The sequence below is a fragment of the Bos indicus genome, chromosome 4, assembly GCF_029378745.1.
Source record: "Bos indicus isolate NIAB-ARS_2022 breed Sahiwal x Tharparkar chromosome 4, NIAB-ARS_B.indTharparkar_mat_pri_1.0, whole genome shotgun sequence".
NCBI classification, from domain to species: Eukaryota; Metazoa; Chordata; class Mammalia; order Artiodactyla; family Bovidae; genus Bos; species Bos indicus.
The window spans coordinates 48736105-48763075 of NC_091763.1; the positions used below are offsets into that span (position 1 = coordinate 48736105).

The 26971-nt window shown below is 36.7% G+C and overlaps 1 protein-coding gene across 4 annotated transcripts in view; it reads right to left on the reverse strand.

Annotated features, from left to right (window-relative positions):
- The window catches only part of COG5 (component of oligomeric golgi complex 5), a 281625-nt gene that overhangs the window by 117956 nt on the left and 136698 nt on the right, over window positions 1-26971 (reverse strand). For all 4 annotated transcript variants that reach the window (XM_070787248.1, XM_070787249.1, XM_070787250.1 and 1 more), the window contains 3 exons: window positions 15599-15764; window positions 4177-4289; window positions 3632-3709 (listed from right to left, as the gene is read on the reverse strand). In XM_070787248.1, the coding sequence (XP_070643349.1) occupies window positions 3632-3709; window positions 4177-4289; window positions 15599-15764 (357 nt within the window). The remainder of the gene's footprint in view (window positions 1-3631; window positions 3710-4176; window positions 4290-15598; window positions 15765-26971) is intronic.

Below are 26971 nucleotides of genomic sequence, written 5' to 3' on the forward strand. Positions count from 1 at the left end.
TCTTAATAACTGTATTATACTTCCTTTAACATTACTTGACTAGATGTTCAGAAAGGTAACCTTTAAATTAAATATCTGGCTATCCAAATGATTTAAAAAAAAATTATCCTTAATCCAATAAAAATTATTTTAGAATATTTTAAGATTTTTTTAACCACTTGTATTGACTGTAAGAGATAAATTTTAAATAATGAACATGGCAAGGCAGTCCATTTTTCTTCATATAAAGTCTTAGAAACTTAACTAATCAAGTTTTTCCTATAAATATAATCTTTTTAAAATTCATAGGAAATACAAAATAAATCAATGACATACCACTGCTGCTGCTGCTAAGTCACTTCAGTCGTGTCCGACTCTGTGACCCCATAGACAGCAGCCCACCAGGATCCCCCGTCCCTGGGATTCTCCAGGCAAGAACACTGGAGTGGGTTGCCATTGCCTTCTCCAATGCATGAAAGTAAAAAGTGAAAATGAAGTCGTTTAGTCATGTCTGACTCTTAGCAACCCCATGGACTGCAGCCTACCAGGCTCCTCCACCCATGGGATTTTCCAGGCAAGAGTACTGGAGTGGGGTGCCATTGCCTTCTCCGGACACACCACTACACACCTACTAAAATAGCTAAAATCCAAAACACTGACTATATCGAATGCTGACGAAGATGTGGAACAATAGGAACTTTGTTTCTTTGCTAATAGGTATGTACAATAATACAGTCACCATGACAGATAGTTTGGCAGTTTCTTACAAAGCTAAAAATTCTCTATAATATACAGCAATCATGTGCTTTGGTGTTTACTCAAATCAGCTAAAAGTTTATATGCACACAAAAATCTTCACACGAACATTTATAAATTTAAATCATAATTGTCAAAAAAATGGAAGCGACAACACGGCCTTCAATAGGTGAATGAGTAAATAAACTAGGTCTATGTACAAAGTAAAATATTATTCAGTGACTAAAAGAAATGAGGGATCAAGCAACAAAGACATGAAGAAACCTTAAATGCATATTACTAAGAGAAACCAGTATGAAAGGCAACCTACTGTATGATTCCAATTATATGATAGTCTATAAAAGATAAAACTCTAAAGACAGAAAAAAGATCAGTGGTTTCCAGGGGTTAAGAGAAAAGTGTGGAAAGGATGTAAAGGTGCAGCACTGAGTATTTTTAAGTGTACCTTTTTTATATGATGGAGAAGGAAATGGCAACCCACTCCAGTGTTCTTGCCTGGAGAATCCCAGGGACAGAGGAGCCTAGTGGGCTGCTGTCTATGGGGTCACACAGAGTCAGACACGACTGAAGCGACTTAGTATTTTTAAGTGTACCTTTTTCGTATGATACTATACACCCGCTAGATCATAGAAAAAGTCGGACACGACTGACACGACTGAGTATTTTTAAATGTACCTTTTTTGTATGATACTACACACCCGCTAGATCATAGAAAAAGCAAAAAACATCTACTTCTGCTTCACTGACCACACTAAAGCCTTTGACTATGTGGATCACAACAAGCTGTGGGAAATTCGTAAAGAAATGGGAATACCAGACCACCTTACCTGTCTCTTGAGAAACATATATGCAGGACAGGAAGCACCAGTTAGAACTGGACATAGAACAATGGATTGGTTCAAAATTGGGGAAGGTATATATCAAGGCTGTATACTGTCACCCTGCTTATTTAATGTACATGCAGAGCACATCATGTGAAATGCCAGGCTGGATAACTCACAAGCTAGAATCAAGACTGCAGGAAGAAATATCAACAACCTCATATATGCAGATGATACCACTTTAATGGCAGAAAGCAAAGAGGAACTAAAGAGCCTCTTGATGAAGGTGAAAGAGAAGAGTGAAAAAGGTGGCTTAAAACAATATTAAAAAAACAAAGATCACGTCATCTGGTCCCATCACTTCATGGCAAAATAGATGGGGAAAAAATGGAAACACTGACAGATTTTCTTTTCTTGGGCTCCAAAATCACTGTGGATGGTGATGGCAGACATGAAATTAAAGGATGCTAGCTGGGCTTCCCTGGTAGCTCAGTGGTAAAGAATTTGCCTGCCAAAGCAGAAGACACAGGTTTGATCCATGATCTGGGAAGATCTCACATGCAGTGGGACTTGTGCCACAACTACTAAGCTTGTGCTCTAGAGTCCAGGAGCTTCAACAACTGAAGCCAATGTGCCCTAGAACCCGTGCTCCACAAGAGGAGCCATAGCAATGAGAAGCTCATGCACCACAAAAGAGTAGCCCCCGCTCGCCACAACTAGAGGAAAGCCTGTGCAGCAATAAAGACCTAGCACAGCTCAAAATAAAAAAAATTATTTAAAAAAAAATTATGTTTGCTCCTTGAAAGAAAAGCTGTGACAAATCTAGACAGCATATTCAGAAGCAGAGGTATCACTTATCCAACAAAGGTCTATAGTCAAAGCTATGGTTTGCCAGTAGTCATGTAGAGATGTGAGAGTTGAACCATAAAGAAGGCTGAGCACTAAAGAATTGATGCTTTCAACTGCTGTGCTGGAGAAGACTTTTAAGAGTCCCTTGGACAGCAAAGAAATCAAACAAACCAATCCTAAAGGAAATCAATCCTGAATATTCACTGGAAAGATTGATGCTAAAGCTGAAGCTCCAATAATTTGGCCACCTCATACGAAGAGCTAACTCACTGGAAAAGACCCCAGTGCTGGGAAAGACTGAAGGTAAGAGGAAAAGAGGGCGACAGAGAATGAGATGGTTGGATGGCATCACTCAATCAATGGACATGAGTTTGAGCAAACGCAGGGAGATAGTGAAGAACAGGGAAGTCTGGCGTGCTACAGCTCATGGGGTTGCAAAGAGTCAGACATGACTTAGCAACTGAACAATGAACAATAATGAAGATAGGAAATTACATATTTGCATAATGCCTTATGCATCCTGCATTGGTGTGGTACATTTGTTACAAATGATGACTATGAGGCCAGGAGATTGATAACTGACAGAAGGGAAACTTTACAATATAGAAAAATAATACATTAATGTGCTTTATAGGAAAAACTAACAACTGAATGGATCATACCATTTTCAGAGAAGACATTATATGACAGTTTAATAACCATTAATTAAATCTCTCATACACCAAAAATTTTCATCTTAGTCTCTATCAGGACATTGAAAACTTTTTAATTAATTAATTTTAATTGGAGGCTAATTACTTTACAATATTGTGGTGGATTTTGCCATACATTGACATGAAATCAGCCATGCATGTACACATGTCCCCTATCCAGAAACCCCCTCCCACCTCCCTTCCCATCCCATCTCTCTGGGTTGTCCCAGTGCACCAGCTTTGAGTGCCCTGTTTCATGCATCAAACATGCACTGGTAATCTAGTTCACATCATGTGTATAACAGAAAATGGGAAATTACTATATGCAGTTCAGAAATTAGTCTATAAATAGTATCATTTAGCATCTACTCAATAAACAAACAAGCAAAGAAAATCTGTGGCTATCAAGAAATACATTTTCTTTTAGCTATTTGACGTGTAGTCTCTCTGTAAGACAGGAACACAAATAATAATGGCTCATTATCTTCCAGTATTCCTTAATAAAGAGACAAAAATACTTTCATTTAGACATACCTTAACTATTTCTTCAATGAAACAAATGTGAGAGACAGGATCCCTCTTCTTGGTTAATATTTTTTGTAGATGTTGCACCTAAAAGGAAGGAAAAGAGGGAAAACATATATAATTGAGTATTTTCAAATGTAACAAGCATAGAGTACAGGTACTAGAAACACTAAGGGAAGGGAAAAAGCATTTTGCTAGAGCCCTTACATACATTATAATTAGTTACGGAGGTATTTTGAACTTTCAGAGATTTTTAAGAAAGCTGCCCAAGATCACACAACTTTGAATAACTAAGAATTAAACCACAGCTCAGCAGGTAGATTCTGCCTGCAATGCAGGAGACACAGGAGACACAGGTTCAACTCCTGGGTCAGGAAGATTCCTGGAGGAGGAAATGGCAACTCAATCCAGTATTCTTAACTGAAACGAAAACTCCCATGGACAGAGGAGCCTACTGCACTGTAATCCAAAGGGTTGCAAACAGTTGGATACAACTAAGCACACAGCATGCTAACCCATAATTAATACTATTTTTTACTCTCTCAAATATTTACCTGACCACAAACAGTAAAAATATGATCCACAAGTTTCTCCATGTTGGTCCAGAGGGAAGCACGAAAAGCTGCAGTGTTCCCTGGAGTTGGCATGGTAGATCGTCCAGGTCCCCCTGTTTATGAGAAACAAAAAAAAACAAACAAAATAAAATGTTTTAAATTTAACAAAATGTATGTTATTATGAAAAGCACATACAGGCTAACAAATGAGAAGTTTCTTTATGAAGAAGTAATAATTTATCATGAGTGATATAAAAAAGAATCTTAACCTTTTGTTTTTAAGAAAGAAAATTAAACCACACACACACACACACACACCCCACCACACACACCCAACAAGGATAATACAGAAAACAGGAATTCCCTGGAGAAGGAAATGGCACCCATTCCAGTATTCTTGCTTGGGAAACCGCATGGACAGAGGAGCCTGGCAGGTTACAGTCCAAGGGGTCACAAAGAGTCAGACACGACTGAGTACGCATTCACGAACACTCTCCACAAAAAGAACAAGATACTGCAGTTTAGATATCTCGTTTGTTAAATGAAAGTATTAATCTTGACTCTATAAATTGATAAATGTAACATTCTATAAATATTTTTAATTTGAATATAGTTGATTTATTCTATAATTCTTTATAACAGTTTTTACCTCCAATCAGAATAGATCTCCATTATAAAATACCCTTAATGGGAACCTTAAAACCCCTGCAAATTAAGACTATGCTCCCATTTTCTGTAACTTCTCCTGTTTCCTCTTAACCTGACATCCCATGAAGGGATATGACATATCTGATTTTCTGCTTAATTTCAGATAATGTCATTTCACTGTTTTCCACTCACAAATGGGTTGAGGCCCTGCGGATCTGAAATAGAATCAGTAGAAACATATTGGTACTTACTCAAAATAAAGTCTTAAAAGCCACAAAAGCTAGAAAATAAATAAGAATTTTGGATAGCTGTTTTTTTCTTTTTGGGGATCTTCAGGCCTTTAACATAAACAGTGAATAAACCAGAATCTTAAAAGTGTAGAGGAATAGAAAATTTTTTAGTAAAACAAGCAAGAAGATCGCTATCACAGGTGAAAGAGTTTTAAATATAAGTTTGTGCCCCCAAAGCCATAGATATATAACTTCATGAAAATGTGACCAAGGATACTAGCATTGGTATCAGCCTCCAACACATGTGAGTGAAAACTTATCATGTATTTTTGAATCCATTTGAATATGCCCCAGCTCACCATTCTGTCAAAGAAAAAAAACTCAGTAACACTGAAAGAGAACATTCCCCATTCCATGATATTCTACAGGAGCCATGAATTTCTATCATTCAAAAATTTGGGAAACCACCTCTCGTGTTTAGTTCCTCATCATACCAGGTTCTGATGTTCCTGGTTATTTAGAATTAAGCTTGTTTTATACATATATACACATACACAAAAATTAATATGGGTGTATATGTATAACTGAGTCAACTTGTTGTGCATCTGAAATACTGTAAGTCAACTACACGTCAATAAAATATACACATGTATAAAAAGAAAGGATCTTGGACTCAGACAGATTCAAATCACCAAGTATAGTTCTAGCCTTCTCAGAAGCTATCTTACTGTAGCTATGTTCTTTATTTGTGCTTGACCTAAAAGTGCAAAGTATAGGGACAGTAAGTATGGCACATTAATCAAGTGAGTTTGGTTTCAGGTTATTACCTGCTGAATATGTATGTGGTTAATTTTATTATTCAGTATGTTGCTGGTATGAGGAAGAAGTCCCTTAATGAAGTCATGTAGGAATGAAAGATGCCCTTGCCATTATGTTCTTAGTAGGAATGTTCCCGTATTTGTTCAGACTTCAGTTATGTTCTATGTACAACTAACACTTATAGTTTCAAAAATGCAGATTTTTCTTTGTATCTTGTCTTCATAATAAGGAAATAACTTACTAAATCATATAAATTGATACACTATGTGCCTAACAAATGCAGAAAATATTTCTTCCCCCTCTTCAAAAAAAAGGAATTAATAAAAATGGTTTCCTAGAGGGGGCAGCTGCAGTGGTAGGAAGCGGGACCAGGTGAGAAGAATAGAGATAGAAGCAGTGAGTCTCTGTAGTTCCAAATAGGAAAAGGAGTACGTCTAGGCTGTATACTGTCACCCTGCTTATTTAACTTCTATGCAGAGTACATCATGAGAAATGCTGGGCTGGAGGAAGCACAAGCTGGAATCAAGATTGCCAGGAGAAATATCAATAACCTCAGATATGCAGATGACACCACCCTTAGGGCAGAAAGCAAAGAAGAACTAAAGAGCGTCTTGATGAAAGTGAAAGAAGAGAGTGAAAAAGTTGGCTTAAAACTCAACATTAAAAAAACTTAAGATCATGGCAACTGGTCCCATCACTTCATGGCAAATAGATGGGGAAACAACGGAAACAGTGAGGGCCTTTATTTTGGGGGCTCCAAAATCACTGCAGATGGTGACTGCAGCCATGAAATTAAAAGACACTTACTTCTTGGTAGGAAAGTTATGACCAACATAGACAGCATATTAAAAAGCAGAGACATTAGTTTGTCAATAAAGGTCTGTCTAGTCAAGGCTATGGTTTTCATGTGTGGATGTGAGAGGTGGACTATAAAGAAAGCTGAGAGCCAAAGAATTAATGCTTTTGAACTGTGGTGTTGGAGAAAACTCTTGAGAGTCCTTTGGACTGCAAGGAGATCCAACAAGTCGATCCTAAAGGAGATCAGTCCTGTGTGTTCATTGAAAGGACTGATGTTGAAGCTGAAACTCCAATACTTTGGGCACCTCATGCGAAGAGCTGATTCATTTGAAAGGACCCTGATACTGGGAAAAATTGAGGGCAGGAGGAGAAGGGGACAACAGAGGATGAGATGGTTGGATGGCATCACCAACTCAATGGACATGGGTTTGGGTAAACTCTGGGAGTTGGTGATGGACAGGGAGGCCTGGAGTGCTGCGGTTCATGGAGTCTCAAAGAGTTGGACATGACTGAGCGACTGAACTGAACTGTGTTGCTTCTTAGCAATAATGAAACTAGATGTATTTTAGGATGGTGCAAATGAAGGTTCTCTTCACAAACAGAACAAAGACAGGTGTGTAATCAGGATTAGAGGTCTTTCCTACTGCTGCTCCGTAAAGGAGAGAGATAAGACAACCCCTCACTAGAAATGAACATGTCTGAGAGTCAAACTCTGATCTCTATGCAACAATCCTCAATGAAAGAATACAAGGCTTATTGAATAAAAAAGTGATTCTGTACTCAGAGCAGTGTAAATAGGTCAACCTGGAGCACGACGGGCCAGAGAGTAAAAAAGTGTTTAAAGACCAATGGAGATTAGGAAGCTTCCACAAAACAAATGTGAGAGTATCTGGTAGGTCAAAATAATACCAATGATAATAGTTTCTAAAATATTGATTAAAAAAATATTCCCTGAGCTCAGAGTTTAAAACTCAAATGTTTAAAAAGGGTGGGAACTGCTGTTTACAGTAAACTGTCAGTTAATAAGTGCAAAAGAAATGATAATGCTAGGAAAAAATCACTATTTTGCAACTACCAACTAGTAAAATAATGAAGGAATGATTATCGGTGGGTAAAATGTTACGGGGAACAGGATGTTTCACATGGTGCAAAGTATGCACCCAAAGTTACTTACTAATTACTAAGAAAAGAGTACTTTTACAAGCAGCAACCTGTCATACACTATAAGAACAAACAAGCAACAATGACACAGACTGACATAATTTTGGTGCTTCTTATATCATATAACGGGAAATACACATCATCTTATGGGTTTTTTACCTTGAATGTAATAATGAAGAAACAATCAGACAAATTCTGAGTGTGGGGTTTGCTGAACATGTTAATGCCATAAAAGATAAAAAAGATACTGCTTTTTTATGATTATTATTATTATTAAAGCAGAGTAGAAACAAGACAACCAATGGAATAGCATAATGGCTAATTGGTTCCAGTTGGGAGGGGAAACAGCCATAAAGAATATTTTATGGAAATAACTTAAAAATACTGAATGTGGATTACATGCAAAATAATATTAATGTATCAGTGTGAAATTTCTTGAAGCTAATGCCTAAGAATGTTACTGGATATGGTATACATGCACAGCTCTTTGCACATGTTAGAATGTTTCAACATAAAATGAGGATTTTTAACCTCAAAGTGAAAAGTACACATTTCAATTTAAGTTAAACTTAAAGACTAGGTAGTACAAGCTAAGCTAAGCTAAGTCACTTCAGTCGTGTCCGACTCTGTGTAACCCCACAGACAGCAGCCCACCAGGCTCCCCCGTCCCTAGGATTCTCCAGGCAAGAACACTGGAGTGGGTTGCCATTTCCTTCTCCAATGCATGAAAGTGAAAAGTGAAAGTGAAGTTGCTCAGTCGTGTCTGACCCTCAGCGACCCCATGGACTGCAGCCTACCAGGCTCCTCAGTCCATGGGATTTTCTAGGCAGGAGTACTGGAGTGGGGTGCCATTAAGAGCCCATCAATGGTTAGAGTCTATCCTACTTTTACAGAGGGCAAGAATCAAGAAAACCAGAGGCTATGGTAGTAAGCTTTTCACTCTAGTTTCTCAACAATTCCAAGTTTAGGAAAGAACTACATGCTCCTTTTTTTGTCTTCTTTGCCTTGCCCTGTGACTTGTGAGATCTTAGTTCCCTGAACAGGGATTGAACCCGGGCCCCAGCAATGGAACTTCTAAGTCCTAATGACTAGACCACCAGGAAATTACCTACATGCTCCTTTTGTAAAGAGATGTTTATTATTTTTTTACTCTGATAATAATGGAAAGCAGTAACAAAGAGAAACATTTAGGAGTTTAAAATATGAATACTCCTGTTCAAAATCTAGGTCTAATTAATTTTTCAAATTATTTGCAATGTTGTACAAAGAATGTTAAGTAAAAGCGTACATGAACTGGAGAGGTAATACTGAAACAATATGCAATTATCTTAGATGCTACATAAAGAATGAACTTGTAATAGTGAGGAAAAGGCATGCAGTGAATTTGTAAAAAGAAGAAAATATCAAATTACTAGAATATGTATAGCTTTGTTTTATTATAAAGAATTATGGAATCCATCAACCCACTACTCTTACAATAGGTAAGAGCAGAAATACAAAAAGGTATTGTTTTCTGCTAGCAATTATTTGGAAGAACTGAGGCACCAAAAAAGACTAAGATCACAGTCATTGGTTCTATTAGTTCCAGTGGCTTCATTTTTCTCATTTATACTTGAATACTTAAGGACTTTTATCCTCATACACTAAATACATCTTGCTGAAGAAATAAACGTAATAAAAAATAATCGACATAGAACACCTGTAAAGGGAGCAAGAATAACTAAAACAAAAAACTGATGCAATTATCCACTAGTTTTATGAACCTCAAAAAACAAAATTAAGTGTTTTAAACTAAGTTTTATTAATGTGAAAGAAGAAACTAAGAAGTACTCAAAGAAACAATACTTGAGTAACTTCTAATTAATGGAATAAAATCATTTTCTTGCCTTTGTCCCTTAAAGGGCAATGGAAAAAAGAAAAAAAAGTAGAAAAAAAATATCAATTTCAAAGAAACAAAGAAATCAATTAAAAACTTCAAACTTTATGAAGTATATATGCCAAATGCTATAGATAAATCAAAATGAACAAGGAAGCAGATAGCTGACATCCTAGATCATTAGCAAGGAACAATCTGCTCCTAAAATCAACTGTAAGAATTTAGATAAGCTATCCACTGATTCTTTGCTTAAGAGCGAAAAGGGACAGGCATAGATGGGCCAGGAGAGAAGCCAGAAAAATGTTCAACATTGCAGAATAGGGAAGAGAGAAAAGCAGAAGGAGAAACCATTATAAAATGACATGTACAGTGTATGAGAATTATGCATGAAGCAGGGCACCCAAAGCCAGTGCTCTGGAACAACCTAGAGGGATAGGGTTGGGAGGGACATGGGAGAGCAGTTCAGATAGGGGGGACAGATGTATACCCGTGGCCAATTCATGTTGATACATGGCAAAAACCATCACAATGTAGCAATTATCCTCCAATTAATAAAATTAATTTAAAAAAAAGAAGTAGCCCTCTAGCATAAAGAAACTGAGCTATTTAAAATTCTAAAACATGATACTGTTAAAGTACTGTACTCTATATGTCAGCAAATTTGGAAAATTTAGCAGTGGCCACAGGACTGGAAAAGGTCAGTTTTCATTCCAACCCCAAACAAGAGCAATGCCAAAGAATGTTCAAACTACCATACAATTGCCCTCCTTTCACATGCTAGCAACTTTATGCTCAAAATCCTCCAAGCTAGGCTTCAGCAGTACGTTAACCGAAATCTTCCAGATGTACAAGCTGGGTTTTGAAGAGGCAGAGGAACCAGAGATCAAATTGACAACATTTGCTGGATCATGGAGAAAGCAAGGGAATTCCAGAAAAACATCTACTTCTGCTTCATTGACTTCATGAAACGTTGACTGTGTGGATCACAACAAACTGCAGAAAATTCTTAAAGAGATGGGAGTACCAGACAGTTTACCTGTCTCCTGAGAAATTTGTATCTGGGTGAAGAAGCAACAGTTAGAAGTAGACATGGAACAATGCATTAGTTCAAAATTGGGGAAGGAGTAACACAAGGCTGTATACTGTCACTCTGCTAATTTAACTAACATGCAGAGTACATTATGCAAAGTGCCAAGCTGGACAAATCACAAGCTGGAATCAAGACTGTCAGGAAAAACATCAACAACCTCATATATGCAGATGATATCACTATAATGGCAGAAAGTGAAGAGGAACTAAAGAGCCTCTTGATAAGGGTGACAGAGAAGAGTGAAAAAGCTGGCTTAAAATTAAAAATTAAAAAACTAAGATCATGGCATCCAGTCCCATCAGTAAGTCAATAAGTGTTAGTCATTCAGTCGTATCCAATCTAACCAGTCCATCCTAAAGGAGATCAGTCCTGGGTGTTCTCTGGAAGGATGGATGCTACAGTTGAAACTCCAATACTTTGGCCACCTCATGTGAAGAGTTGATTCATTGGAAAAGACTCTGATGCTGGGAGGGATTGGGGGCAGGAGGAGAAGGGGACGATGGAGGATGAGATGGCTGGATGGCATCACCGACTCGATGGACATGAGTTTGAGTGAACTCCGGGAGTTGGTGATGGACAGGGAGGCCTGGCGTGCTGCGATTCATGGGGTCGCAAAGAGTTGGACACGACTGAGCGACTGAACTGAACTGATACCAAGGTTGTAAGAGACAAGGTTCATAAATGTAAGTCAACTGTTTTCATATATACCAACAATGAACAAGGGGAATTTGAATTTGATAACAAAATACCATTTACATTACTCCCCGTTCCAAATGAAATACCTAGGTATAAATAGGGCTTCCCTGATAGCTCAGATGGTAAAGCGTCTGCCTACAATGCAGGAGACCTGGGTTGGATCCCTGGGTCGGGAAGATCCCCTGGAGAAGGAAATGGCAACCCACTTCAGTATTCTTGCCTGGAGAATTCCATGGACTGAGGAGCCTGGTAGGCTACAGTCCATGGGGTCACAGAGTTGGACACGACTGAGCAACTTCACTCAGGTATAAATAAACCGAACAAAATATGGACAAAAACTATATGAGGAAAACTAGAGAACTCTGACGATAAAAACCAAAGAGGAAATAAATATATACAGAGATATTCCATATTCATAGACAGAAGAAACAATATTGTGAAGATGTCAGTCCTTTCCAGTTGGATCTATAGATTTAATGCAGTCAAAATCTGAATTTAAGAAAAAAATTTTTCTTCTATCAACAAACTGATTCTAAAGTTTATATAGAGAGGAAAGAAATCAGAACAGCTAACACAATATTGAAGAAAAAGAACAAAGTTGGAAGACTGACTAGCCAACTTCAAGACATTATATAAAGCTTTAGTAATCAACACAATGAGGTAGTATTGGCAAAAGAAGAGACAAATAGATCAAAGGAACAGAATAGTGAGTTCACAAATATACCCACATAAATACAGTCAAATGCCCTTTTACAAAGAAGCAAAGGTAATAAATTTGGCAAAGGCAGAATCTCCAACAAATGATGTTGGAATAACTGGGTAACCTCAAGCAAAAAAATGAATCTAGACACAGACTAGACACAAACTAAGATCATGGCATCCAGTCCTATCACTATGGCAAATAGATTTCATTTTCTTGGGCTCCAAAATCAATGCAAACAGTGACTGCAGTCATGAAATTAAAAGATATTTGATCCTTTGCAAGAAAAGCTATGATAAAACTAGACAGCATATTAAAAAGCACTTTGCTGACAAAGGTTCATATAGTCAAAGCTATGGTTTTTCTAGTAGTTATGTATGGATGTGAGAGCTGGACCATAAAGAAGGCTGAGTGCCGAACACTTGATGCTTTCAATTGTAGTGCTGGAGAAGACTCTTGAGAGTCCCTTGGACAGCAAAGAGATCCCACCAGTCAATCCTAAAGGAAATCAATCCTGAATATTCATTGGAAGGACTGATGCTGAAGCTGAAACTCCAATACTTTGGCCACCTGATATAAAGAGCTGACTCGTTGGAAAAGATCCTGATGCTGGGAAAGACTGAGGGCAAGAGGAAAAGAGGGCAACAGAGGATGAGATGGTTGGATGGCATCACTGACTCAATGGACATGAGTTTCAGCAAACTCAGGGAGATAGTGAAGAACAGAAAACCCTGGCATGCTGCAGTTCATGGACTCGGAAAAGGCTGGACATGACTTAGCGACTGAACAACAAGACGACACAGACCTCACATACTTCACCAAAATTAACTCAAAATGGATCACAGACCTAAAAGTAAAAATGTCAAACTATAACATGCCTAGGAGATAACATATGAGAAGACCCAGATGACCTTGGGTATGGCAATGACTTTCTAGATAGAATACCAAAGACATGATATGAAAGAAATAACTGATAAGGTGGACTTCATTAAAAACTTCTATTCTGGAAGAGACAAATAATCAAATCTGCAACTTGATTTTTCATATAAGGATGCTGAGAATTATCTATATTGATAAATTTATTACCATAAATATTATATAGTAGTCTAATTAATAAATAAGCCGGCTTATTCATTTTCCAATGAAGGAGAGACTGTTTTCATTGTTTAACTATTATGAATAATAGTAAAATAAAAATTCTTATACAGATGTGACAGAGTTTCTTTAGGGTATACTCTTACAAAGGCAATTATAAGATCATAAGAAATACCCATTTTTAACCTTATTGATCAGTACGACAAAACTGAATAAAGTGGTTGAAACCTTTTCTTCTCCTACAATCAGAGTATAAGAGTTTCTGCTCTCATTGGATATTTAGTTCTGGTCTTACATTTTGCCAATCTCACAGAGAAATAGAAATCTTGAATCATTTGTATTTCTCTAATAATTAGTTCACATCCTCTAAAAAGAGGCTAAACATCTTTTCATGTTTATTGGATCTGTTCTTCTGTGATTTGCCTATTCATATTCATTGTCTATTTTTCAACTGAGTTATTTATCTTTTTATTAGTGGATTACAAACTTTCAGGTACATCTTGGGTAGTATATTTTCCCATGTAATTATGTTATTTTTTAAATTTTGAAACAATCTTAAACATACAGAAAATTTGAAATTACAGTAAAAAAATTTTTATTGAATCATTAGGGAATAAGTTACTGACATGATGCACTATCACCCCTGAAGGCTTTAATGTGTTATTTCCAACAAAAATGACATTGCTATACATAATCTCAATATAACCAACAAGATTAGGCAATTAACATTAACCCTGCCAATGTATTATCTTTAAAAATAAGTGATTATTCTTTTAAAAACAATAAAGAATAGGATTTCTACACTAAATCATGTATTCACTCCTCAATAGATGACAATAAGGCTTGAAAACACTTCATTCTTTCCAAAAAGAGGAGCATACATTAGGATAGACAGCAGGTAAATAATTGCTTTCAATTTTTTTTCCTCCATTCTTGACAACACAGTAGAGAATGAGATTAAACTCCTTCTGCAAATTTAAACATTAGATCAAACTTTCTGAAAATAATTGCTGGGGAAAGTTGAGAGGGAAATCTCCTCTGGCAATTTCTTTTCAAAGCTGTCCTCCTGGGATGGTCTTAAATACAGACTTATTCAGAGGCTGGGGCTAACCTTTAAAAATCCCTTTAAGATCAAAGATTCTTTTATCTCTTTTTATTTTGTACAAATTATTTATGAGGGACATACTCTTATTTAAAGTTATATTTATATAGCAAACATAAAAATAATAATCAATGGCTGAAAATGTTTTAGTATTAGCTCTGTATCAAGAACTGTTATTGAGTTTACATGGACAACTGTATGATATTAGAGTATCCTGTTCAATACAAAAATGGGAAGAGGAGAAAACTTTTTTAATAGGCATTAAAAAAACACTCTGGGGAATTTTTTCAATAGTCTGAATAAAATAAGGCAGTAAAACTGAAGAAAGAAATGGAATCAAGACAGATTTGTCTGTCTTTAAGTATAAGAAAATAAAGAGCATGATTGTATGTGATGGGAAAGAGATAGAATGAAAAACTGATGATGTGGTAGAGAGAATGGATCTATGAGAGCAATGCCTTTCTTTGAGTGATGGGATCTAAGGCAAAAGTAGAGTATTTGCCTCTGTTAGGAGCAAGTACAGTTCATCCATATTAACAGGAAAGATGAAAGATTTTAAGGAGAGAAATGCAAAGTTAGGGTTGCTTAGGAAAATGAGAGGCACCCAGAACATGCAGTCTCTCCTCTCTATGAAGTGTGTTATATACATGAATGTCACCATCAGGCATGGTTTTGCAGGAAAAGGGCTGGGGACAACTGCTGTCTTGAATCTACCTGCTTGGTTTTTCCTTAGATTTTGCTATACTTGTAATGTTCCCAAAGCTTTATCAGCGTCTATCAATCTCCACACTCAGCTGTTATTGCTCCTGAGTACCAGAATTATACATGCCCAGAAAGATAAAGTATGATAGAGATTGTATTTCCTTAAAAAATATTTTCTGCCTCAATAAGAAGTACATGTGAGGATAAGGATTTCAGAAAGAAAAATATGTTCCTTTTTTTCCCTTGCATCTGTTTCCTCTGAACTAAATAAAGCCACAGTTTATAGTTTTTATCTAGAAGTTCTGAATATACCAATTGGCCAGTTCAACTCACTGATTAGACAAAAGTTATAAATAAACTCTAAAACAAAATTTCTTCTCTCGTTTTCTGTCTACTAAAAAGTGAGTCATTAGATTACTTTGAAACTTGAATGCTTCACATACTATTCAAAGGACTTTTCAGTTATAAATAAATAAATGAAGCTAAATATAAACCACATCCATACCTCTCACAGCTGACTGGGAAGGCTGAGTCAAAACTTTGATATCTAATGCACTGTTGATATTTTCTTCTATTGCAGCACAATATCCATCCACAACATTGGTAATAGTGTCCTTCAAAGTTCCAAGATTATGGAAAACCTGAAGAGCAGTTCCGACCTGGGTTGGATTCTTTAAAAAGGTGGTGGTGGGGTAGGGTGAGAAAAGATATAAGTAGGAAAAGAAACAAAATAAATATAAATCTACAAATCTAAGTGGTACTTGAGCAGTTACTATAATATTTTTTAAATTATTATAAACAAGAACAAAAATAATGTATTTGGAACAAATATTATTTTTAGTCATTACTTATTTCATAAAAGACAAAGTTAAATACCATGTGTATGATTTCCTCCCTTTCCCTTTTCTTCCTCCTTTAAAGGATAATCACAAAATAAAGAATCTGTTATATTACTGGAGCTTACTTGAAATTTACCATTAATCTCTACGAAGAGAGCCATGTAAGAACTAACAACCCTATATTTGTTTAGAAAGAAATAAATTGTGCACAGTAAACTGCAGGCTGAGCCTTGTGAACTGATACTACTATTCATTGTATTATCTTCCTTCATCCATTCACTGAAACTACGAATATATATACATAGAGTGTCCACTATGGGGTCTATCTTGCTTCTATCTGCTAGAACTATAGTAGTAAACAAAACCAGTTGAGTTTCTGCCCTTATGGAACTTAATATTTACTGAGAAATATATAAACAATAAATATAAGAGAGTATCGGGTAGTGATGTATGCTATAAAAAAGAAAGCAGGGAATAAAAAGAGAGAATGATGTGTATTATTATAGAGGGAAGAGCCAGAGAATGCATCTCAAAGGTAATATTATAGAGGGAAGAGTCAGAGAATGCATTTCAAAGGCAGTATTTAAACAGAGATCAACATCTGGAAAATATGGGGAAATACAGATCTGAGCAGGGGTATCAACAAAAGAACCGAGGTGGAAATGTGCTTGGTAGCTAATGAAAGAGCAATCAGGCCATGGTGGTGGCTGGAGCAGACAGGGGTAAGCAACCAGGGGGAAGTGGAAACACTACCAGTGAGTAGATTCAGTCCACAGTGATATAAATAAGCTGCTGGATTTGTCATTAAGTAAATGACTGAATTAACAAGGTATATCTACATTAACATAGTTATAGGTCCAAATAGCTGAAATTCCTCTTTCATTTATGATTCAGCATCTGTCATTAAAGGCACACAATTAAAAAGTGAGATTATTTCACTAACATTTTCTTGACTGTTGAGTATAAATAACACAAAATGTTATTTCTGAAGTCTACTGGAGATAGTAAGAGTACGTGGCACACACACACTCGGCAGCAGGGTAGGACCAGCTTAGAGACAAGATCAGGAAACAAGGTTGGTGAACACCCGTTTTAGACTGTTTTTTAATTAAACAAGAAAAAGTAGCAAATGGACATTGTTTCATATTAAAACATGCTTTTGCTTTTAGTAGATACCAAGAATGAAAATTAGGCAGCTATAAAGACATTTCCCTTATCACTATTCAAAGTTTATATAATCTAAGAAAGCATTACCTGACCAATTTCAAAGAATATCTTCACCTTAAAAACTAGAATATAGACACATATTATAACATTATATTTATTGCCTTTATTATCCTCAAAGGATCTGAAAATCACAGTTTCTCAACATACAGGTTTTCAGTAACTTACAATAATTATGTAACTTCAATAGCTTACAAAGAATGTACATTGAAAGTTATATGCATATGTTAACTGAAAACAGTTGGAATCTTATTTTACTTGAGAGATCTAGTCAAAATTGATCAGTCTTCTTAAGTTTCTACTCCAAAAATTAACTACCAAAAACTTTCAAAACAGTAACATGTACAGGGCAACATTAAAGAAGCATCCAGTATCAGAATGGTTATCAGCGAAAGACAACAAGTGTTGGCAAAGATGTGGAAAAAGGGGAACCTTTACGCACTGTTGTTGAGAATGTAAATTAGTGCAGCCACTATGAAAAATACTATGGGGGTTCCTCCAAAAATTATGTAAGTAACTCTGAGGAACTCAGCTCTCCCCTCTGTATCCTGAATTCATAATCTTAAAATGATGAGGACAGATAGATTTCCAAAGCTGGCTGAAGTTCCTTTTTTAAACAAAATAAAAATAAAAATGTAGCCAACAAGATCCCAGCTCTAAAATTCTGATTCAGCTGGATCAGACTGAGGCCTGGTTATTATATTTTAAAGCTCTTCAGATGCAGCCACCTGGGAACCAACATTTGGAAACCACTTGACTAGATGACTCTGCCAGACTTTGAAAAATGAGAATCATTTGTTCATGTGAAAGACAGGATTTTCTGGTAAAAAGAACCAAATACAGAGAGAAATGACAGAGGAAAATTACAGAGTATGCTTAAGGAGTGGTACACAGATTTTACTGCCAGAAGTTTTGCATATGTGGGGGGAAAAAAAGATAACCCTGAACAAGCAAATAAGGGTCTGGTCACTGACAACCTTGGACTGCATTCTGTGAAATTTCTATTTAATATTACTGGTAACAGAAAAATGATTCATGTAATAAAATTATCATAATCTAAGATGTTTGAGAAAATAAAAATAATTACATCAGCTCTGGCAATAATTTTAAAAAGAAAAGAAGGAAAAATAGCTTGGACTAGGGAGTTGTAACTAAAAACAAAGAACAGGACAGATAGGAAAGATTCTGAAACACTGAAAAGAAACTGTCTACTGACTATGATGGACAAGAGGGAAGGAAGAGTCTACCATATATGGAAGTTTCTTCAAGTGTGGGGGCCTGAAAGGAGAGAAAAAGAAAAAAGAAAATCAAAAGAAGGAGATCATTTGGGCAAGTGGGTGGAGGAGTGGTGGGATGAGAGGGTGAACGGCTGTTGTTAATGAAGTGCTCACTGTGAGACATGCGGGAGTCTCAGGTGCCAACGGGGCATTCTCAGTTGGAGAGGAGAACACTTTTGAACTGGATTATCATAGGAACCTAGACTGAGTAGCAAGCTAAACTGATGTAATAAATAATAAAATACAGAATGTTGGAAACTTTTAATCACAAAGGGAATAAAGAACAGAATTGGTGAGAGTGAGAGAACAGAAATGGGGTGATAGAATACTCTAATCAGAGTAACAACTGGAACATTAGAAAAACTGGGAATGAAATCACTTTGTCTAGCTATGATTCCAGCAAAGAATATCTCCTAAATATAATAAACATTAGTGTTCTTTTCCCATCATCCTTTCTCATCGCAGACAAATACCACATATTTTGACCAGCAGATTTTTCTGGGTCCTTATTAGTAATAAACATTAGGCTTTCAGCTCCTTCATCTGTAAAATGAGGGGACTGGACTAGATGAATTCTAGTACCCTTGCCAATACTAACATATGATTACACATCATTTACTCGTGCTAGCACTGTGCAAAGTACTGGGGATTTAAAAAAACTGAAGCAAATACTGTACTGTCTGACCTTTCAATATCTATGGTCTGATGGGCGATAAAGACAATTAAAGCAGCAATTAGAATGCACTATGATAAATTAGAGGAGAAATGGATAGTTTAATAGGAGAGGTGATTAACTCAGAATTGGGGAGGGATAGAGGAGTCAGGCGGAGAAGGCAATGGCACCCCACTCCAGTACTCTTGCCTGGAAAATCCCATGGACAGAGGAGCCTGGTGGGCTGCAGTCCATGGGGTCGCTAAGAGTCGGACACGACTGAGCGACTTCACTTTCAACTTTTCACTTTCATGCATTAGAGAAGGAAATGGCAACCCACTCCAGTGTTCTTGCCTGGAGAATCCTAGGGACGGGGGAGCCTGGTGGGCTGCTGTCTATGGGGTCACACAGAGTCGGACACAACTGAAGCGACTTAGCAGCAGCAGCAATAGAGGAGTCAGGAAATTCTCCTTAAAGGAAGAAAGCCCAGCCAAGACCCCAAAGTGAAGTTGTCATGGGAAGGTGTTGGGAGCTGGAGACAAGGAGGGGTCAAAGATTTACAGGAGTCAGGAAAACAAAAGGAAAACCACTCCAAGCAGAGGAATAGCACATACAAAAGCCTGTGAATGAGCACACTGTGGAAATTAAATCGACTAATATAATATCTGATAGGTAAGAGAACTACACAAATACCTAAACCAATGCAGGTGTCCATATCAATCAATCTCAAACTTTTGATAAATATAAAAGAACTACCTGAGGGAGGTTGTTAACTAAAAACGGACACATAAGGAAGACCGGGGATTGCTGGTAAGTTTTTAATTTTTTAATCTGAATGCTGGTTATGTATGTTTGTTCGCTTTGTGAAAAATTCATTGAGTTGTACTCTTATGAGGTATGTACTTTTCTGTTGATTACATTTTCACCATACAATCTAAAATAAGAGGGTTAAGAGCATCAGGAAAAAAATGCACATGTTTGCAACCCAAGTGTCCACTGAATGGATGAAGAAAATGTGTTATTCAGATAATGAAATATTATTCAGTCTTAAAAGAAATCCTGTCACAAGCTATAACATGGGTGAACATATCATGCTATGCAAAATAAACCAGTCACAAAAAAATACTGTGTGGCTGCATATTATAAAGATAATATTATTTACATATTATTTATATGAAGACTGTAAATACACAGACAAATTCATAGAGACAACAGAACAGTGGTTGCCAGGGACTCAGGGATAGAGAGGGATAAAAACTGTTCAATAGACACAGTTTCAGTCCAGTGAGACTTCTGGAGACTGGATGTGTGATGTGAACTAATATGAACATACTTAATGCTACTGAACGTTAATGGTGACTGATTTCATATTAGGTGTATTTCATCAGAATTTAAAAACGCATAGGCTTGGATCTCAACTTCAAATACACTAATTTGACAGGTTTAGGAATGAGGTCAAGGAATCGGGATAATTATGATAAACCTAATTTTTCTACTGCAGTCATCCAGTAAGGCCTTATTATGAACCAAGCATTATTTAAGGGGCTTTTACACATGTGAGGTCTAATCCTCCCCAACAAAACATTCAAAGTAGCTGTACTGTTCCCTACTGAAAGAGAGGGAAACTGAGGAATAGAGAAGTCAGCAGAAGCTCCAAGACAACAAAGAATAAATGGAAGAGCAGGGATTCAAACATTAAAACGTCTGGATTTTAAAGTTCATGCTTTTTCCAAATAACAACAGTTATTTGCAAATAACCATTAGTACCAATTAAAGTCTGACTTTCTTTAAGCAGTAAAATAAACTTTGAAAATAACTAAGGAAAATGGCCAATAAATGCTGTTACTTTACTAAGTAAGTAAAAGTCGCTTAGTTGTGTCCAAGACTTTTTGCAATCCCATGTACTGTAGCCTGCCAGGCTCCTCTGTCCATGGGATTCTCCAAGCCAGAAAACTGCAGTGGGTTGCCATGCCCTCTTCCAGGAGATCTTCCCAACCCAGCGATCGAACCCAGGTCTCCAGGATTGCACGCTGAACCACCAGGGAAGCCCAAGAATATTGGAGTGGATAGTTTATCCCTTCTCCAGGGAATCTTCCCAATCCAGGAATCAAACTGGGGTCTTCTGCATTGCTTGCTAAGTACGGACATTTTTAAAAACTTCACTATCTACTATGATCACTTCATAAAAGAAAGGTAGTTCAAGTAACAAGGAAAATAGAGGGAAATTCTCAGAGTAAGTAGTTGCCTTGTTTTCATTTTGAATTTTAATGGGAACCGATAAAACCTCAGCATGACTGCTACCAAGCTACAGTGTTTGGAAACCAGTACTTTTGTTATCTTTCTCTACAAATAAGCAGGTTAGCCAATCTTGCTTGCATACAATATCCTCAAGATTCAAGTTTCCCTGAAAATTGCCCATAAAAAAATTCCTTCTTTCCTGGTACCCAGGGCCACTGTGTTCTCTGTAAAGTTTGATGGTTTAAATTCAGTGGCAAACAGTTAACTCTTTGCCACACTCACCTGGCTCCCCATGCTTGGCTGCAAATCCCAACTTCAACAAAGCTGAAATCGGTAAAATCATAAACTGTCCTTAATAGAACACTTTCTCATCTCATAGGCAAACTGTGCAAACACAACGTGAACAATTCACTGCTCATCTTGGAGCTGCCTATTCTTTGGGCCTATTTTCCCAATGTTCCAAGATTAGCTCTAGGACTTCTCTGTTTCTTTACACGACCTACCCAAAGCCCTCTTTACAAAATCACACCCATTCCTGGCACTTCTTAGGTCTACATTAATTGCCAGGTTCCACCCTGATCTGTGGAAACAGTATACTACATGAAGATGCCTTCTCCCCTAGGTGGTAATGTTTAAAATGACCTCCATATCCACCTATTTTCTTTTGTCAACACAACATAAGTAGAATAAATATTACAAAGTTCATTTTACAGTTAGGTAACTAAGGTACTAAGAAGATAGGTCCAAAGTGGGCCTAGCAGGCCAGTTTCAGGCCTCAGTCCCTTCACTCCCTATTCTATACTCTTCCACAGCTCACCCTGTCACCACCTGACTCTAGATATCCAGATATACCAGTTTTTCAGGCATTTGTAAGAGATCTCAAAACAAAATGAACACATTTGAAAAATACCATTCTTTCTAGAAAGAAATAAACTACTGACAAGGAGCAATGTCTTCTATTAGGTACAAAAGTAATTGCAATTTTGGACCGTGAGTTTTAAATCATTAAAACTAGGCTCAAACATATCTTTATTAATCAATACATTTTAGCCAATGAGAAATAAGTTGGTTTATTCCTGTAGTATAAAAATCCATGCTTCCGGACTCAATGAACTCTTAGAAAGTATTTTCTGTCTCCTGCTGGTTGTGGAAGTGTTTTCCCTGTAAAAAGTTGTCAAGGTGCTTGAAGAAGTGATCAGGTGAATATGGCAAATGAGTCAAAACTTCATTGCCCAATTCATTCAATGTTTGAAATGTCATGTGACGTGTGGCCAGGCATTGTCGTGCAGAAGAATCAGGCCCTTTCTGCTGACCAATCCATCTGCAGGTGTTGCTGCTTTCAGTGCATCTCATCCGTTTGCAGAGCATATTTCTCAGATGTAATGGTTTCTCCAGGATTCAGAAAGCTACAGTGGATCAGACGGGCAGCAAACCACCAAATAGCAACCATGACCTTTTTTTGGTGCAAGTTTGGCTTTGGAAAGTGCTTTGGAGCTTCTTCTCTGTCCAACCACTAAGCTGGCCATTGATGACTGTTATATAAAATTCACTTTTTGTTGGACTTCACAACCTGATCAAGAAATGGTTTGCTGTTGTTGAGCACAATAAGAGAAGATGACACCTTTAAATAATGATTTTTTTGATTTCTGGTCAGCTCAAGAGGCACCCACTTACCAAGGTTTTTTCACCTTTCCAATTTGCTTCAAATGCCAAATAACCATAGAATTATGGACATTGAGTTCTCAGGCAATTTCTCATGTAGTGGTAAAGGATCAGCTTTAAAGATGGCTCTCAGTTGGCTGTTGTCAACTTCTGATGGCGAGCCACTACTCTCTTCATCGTCAAGGCTTTCCTCTTCTTTGCAAAAGTTCTTGAACAACCACTGCGCTGTACATTTGTTAGCAATTCCTGGGCCAAATGCATTGCTGATGTTACAAGTTGTTTCTGATTCTTTACGATCCATTTTGAAGTCAAATAAAAAAAAATGCTTGAATTTGCTTTTTGTCTAACCTCATTTCTAATAGTCTAAAATAAATATAAAATAAATAGCAAATAATAAGTTATGGGCAAAAAACAAAGTGAGAAATGCACATTAAAATGATAAATAGCATAACCATATTTATCTAAGAATATACTCCAATATCAAGTGGCCAAGTTCAACAACACAAAATTGCAATTATTTTACAGCAACCTAATAGACAATGTCTCCTCTTTAAATGAGAGTCAATATTCTAAGAGTGACTTCCCTGGTGGCTCAGACAGTAAAGCGTCTGCCTACAGTGCGGGGGACCTGGGTTCGATCCCTGGGTCAGGAAGATCCTCTGGAGAAGGAAATGGCAACCCACTCCAGTACTCTTGCCTGGAAAATCCCATGGAAGAAGGAGTGTAGTAGGCTATAGTCCATGGGGTCGCAAAGAGTCAGACACAACTGAGCGACTTCACTTCACTTCTTCATTCTAAGAGTAATTTTCTACAAGCTGTCAATGTGACCTTCAATAAATCACTTAACCATGTATGAAATTTTCCAACTTCATAAACTGTAATATAAAATGAGATGAAAGACAATATAATAAATTAGATCTATTTCAGAAGTAGATCAAAACAGATTTCTACCTTTTCAAAAACATTTCAGAAGATGGCATTTTCTTATTAAACTAAAATTATTTCTTCTGCTTTGGAGACGAATACATATGATGTAAGTTTTTTTCTTTCTTTTTCAACATCTCTGTAGCATTACATGGGAGGAAAAAAAAAAAATACCCACAAGAATACAATCAGAAAAGAAGCATAGTTGTTTAGGATCCCTAAAAAGCTTGCCAAAACAGGAACACTTTAACCAAAGTGACAGCTGGTGCTGAGCTAATGGAATGGAAAGATAGCAAGACTGCTGCAAAGATTGTGCCATAAAATAGCAAGCAACGTTCTCATGTTAACTAAACTATAGATAATACGAGGTGACCTCTGTGAGCATAAACACAGTATTAAATCAAAAGTATGACAGGATTTTAAAAGCTTCATACAACTGAAATTAGAAATGAAAAAGGTAACAGAGTTTGATTTAACTAAAAACAAAATGCAAAAATCATATATATGTTCAAGACCAGGATTCCTCTCTGCAAGGATCAAATAATCTTTGTGCCAAAAAGACTAACCATCACATTTTACTTTTTTCCCTAATGAACTAACTCTTTAGCAGGTAACTTCTCTTTCTTTAGGTTTCATATAATTAATAGATATGCTTAGTTACTTGGTAGTGTCCTACTCTTTGAGACTCCATGGACTATAGCCTGCCAGGCTCCTCTGCCCATGGGGATTCTCCAGGCAAGAATACTGGAGTGGGTTGCCATGCCCTCTTCCAGAGGATCTTCCCAGCCCAGAGATCAGATCAAATCCAGGTATCCCGCACTGCAGGCGGATTCTTTACTGTCTGAGCCACAGGTTTAACACATAAAAAAATACAATGAGCTGAGGGAAGGAAAAGGACAAATAGAGAATATAAAATTCCCTGCTGCTATTCTGTTTTGGTTATTAGTATGTTTTCAGGACTACAGTATTTCCTCAAAGTCTTATTAGTAAGCCATTTCATGCTCAACTAAAATAAGACAAAAATAAGAACCCTCAGAATCACATTTAAAAGGGGGAGTGATGGAGAAAGGTGGAGAGGGAGGAGGGGAGGGAAATCATCTACATGTCCCCAGTCTCTGAAAAACACAGAGGTTATAGTGAGAAAAATGCAAAGCCAGTTCAAGCAAAAATTTAAAGAACAAGTATCTTCCAATATATAGAGGGGAAAAAAAAGCTTATTATTTTATTTTTTATAGCATAGAAAGGATACAAATCTAAGAATTTTTATCACTAAGTAGATAATTTTTTAAACCACTCCCTCAGTAGAATATGTATTTAATAGAAGTAGGCTAGTTTTCAGGTAAATTTAATACAGTAAAAAGCACAGCAACTTAATCATGCACAATAACTGAGGAATTCTAAAATCCAAATATTTTATTTCTCAAGAGTAGTGTTAATAAATTCACAACACTTTATACATAACAAGTATATATAACAGGTCAAAATATTTATAGCAATTTATAATATCTCTGTACCCTAACATGATACATACATTGGATACTTTTTTGAAGCTATGTCTAAAACATTGAAGACTTAATGGAGCCCCAAGGGAGATTACAAGTATTGAAGGAAGAGAGAATCACATTAAATAATGCAATTTAAAGGCAAGAATTATATTAACTATCTCGGTTGTGATCCAGAGCTTACCAGAGGCTTTTCTGATTCAGTAGCATGCAGTCCACTAATGCTTGATATGTACTTCTCAGCTAACCTAATATAATTATTTCAGAACCTGTTAACAATCAGCAGTCAACAGTGCATAACCCAAATGAAATTAAGAAACTAAGAAGAACACTTAATAGTGCAGTATGATCTTATCAACCAAAAATCAACTTTATTCTAGCCTTTTTTGAGAAGCAGTAGGGAAAAAGGACTGGGGGAAATGAGTGTAAAAAGAAAAAGGAAAATAAAGAATGAAAGTGAACATGCATTGAAAGAGGAAAGTTCTGCAAAAAAGAATAACACAGAGAGAGTCTTAAAAAACAGAGAAGGTAAAAAAGATCAATATACAAAAAACGGTCCTTTTAACTTTCAAATTTTTTTTATCAAATGAATCTGGAGTGCACAGTCCACACAAATTATATTGGCATTAAGTAGAAGTTTTAAAGTGATGCCAGTACTCAGAATAATATTCTCATCACATTTAGATAATAGCAGATAATATTTCAAGGACACTAAAAATGTGTTCAATAATAAAATGAATTTTAGAGGAAAACAAAAGCAATCATGAGACATTAATATTGCAAGCACCCAAATCTTACTTAAACACAAATTTTTAACTTAAATGTGCATATGTGGCTTACTTTTAAATAAAGCAATACAATATAATAATTCTAGTCATTCCTTGTTTTACCAGATATATTTATGGCAGCCATTATTAGGTATTCCCTAACACGCTACTAAAGTAATGCTCAGAATTCTCCAAGCAGGCTTCAGCAATATGTGAACCGTGAACTTCCTGATGTTCAAGCTGGTTTTAGAAAAGGCAGAGGAACCAGAGATCAAATTGCCAACATCCGCTGGATCATGGAAAAAGCAAGAGAGTTCCAGAAAAACATCTATTTCTGCTTTATTGACTATGCCAAAGCCTTTGACTGTGTGGATCACAATAAACTGTGGACAATTCTGAAAGAGATGGGAATACCAGACCACCTGATCTGCCTCTTGAGAAATTTGTATGCAGGTCAGGAAGCAACAGTTAGAACTGGACATGGAACAACAGACTGGTTCCAAACAGGAAAAGGAGTACGTCAAGGCTATATATTGTCACCCTGCTTATTTAACTTCTATGCAGAGTACATCATGAGAAACGCTGGGCTGGAAGAAGCACAAGCTGGAATCAAGATTGCCGGGAGAAATATCAATAACCTCAGATATGCAGATGACACCACAAGTGAAAAGTTGGCTTAAAGCTAAACATTCAGAAAACGAAGATCATGGCATCTGGTCCCATCACTTCATGGGAAATAGATGGGGAAACAGTGGAAACAGTGTCAGACTTTATTTTTCTGGGCTCCAAAATC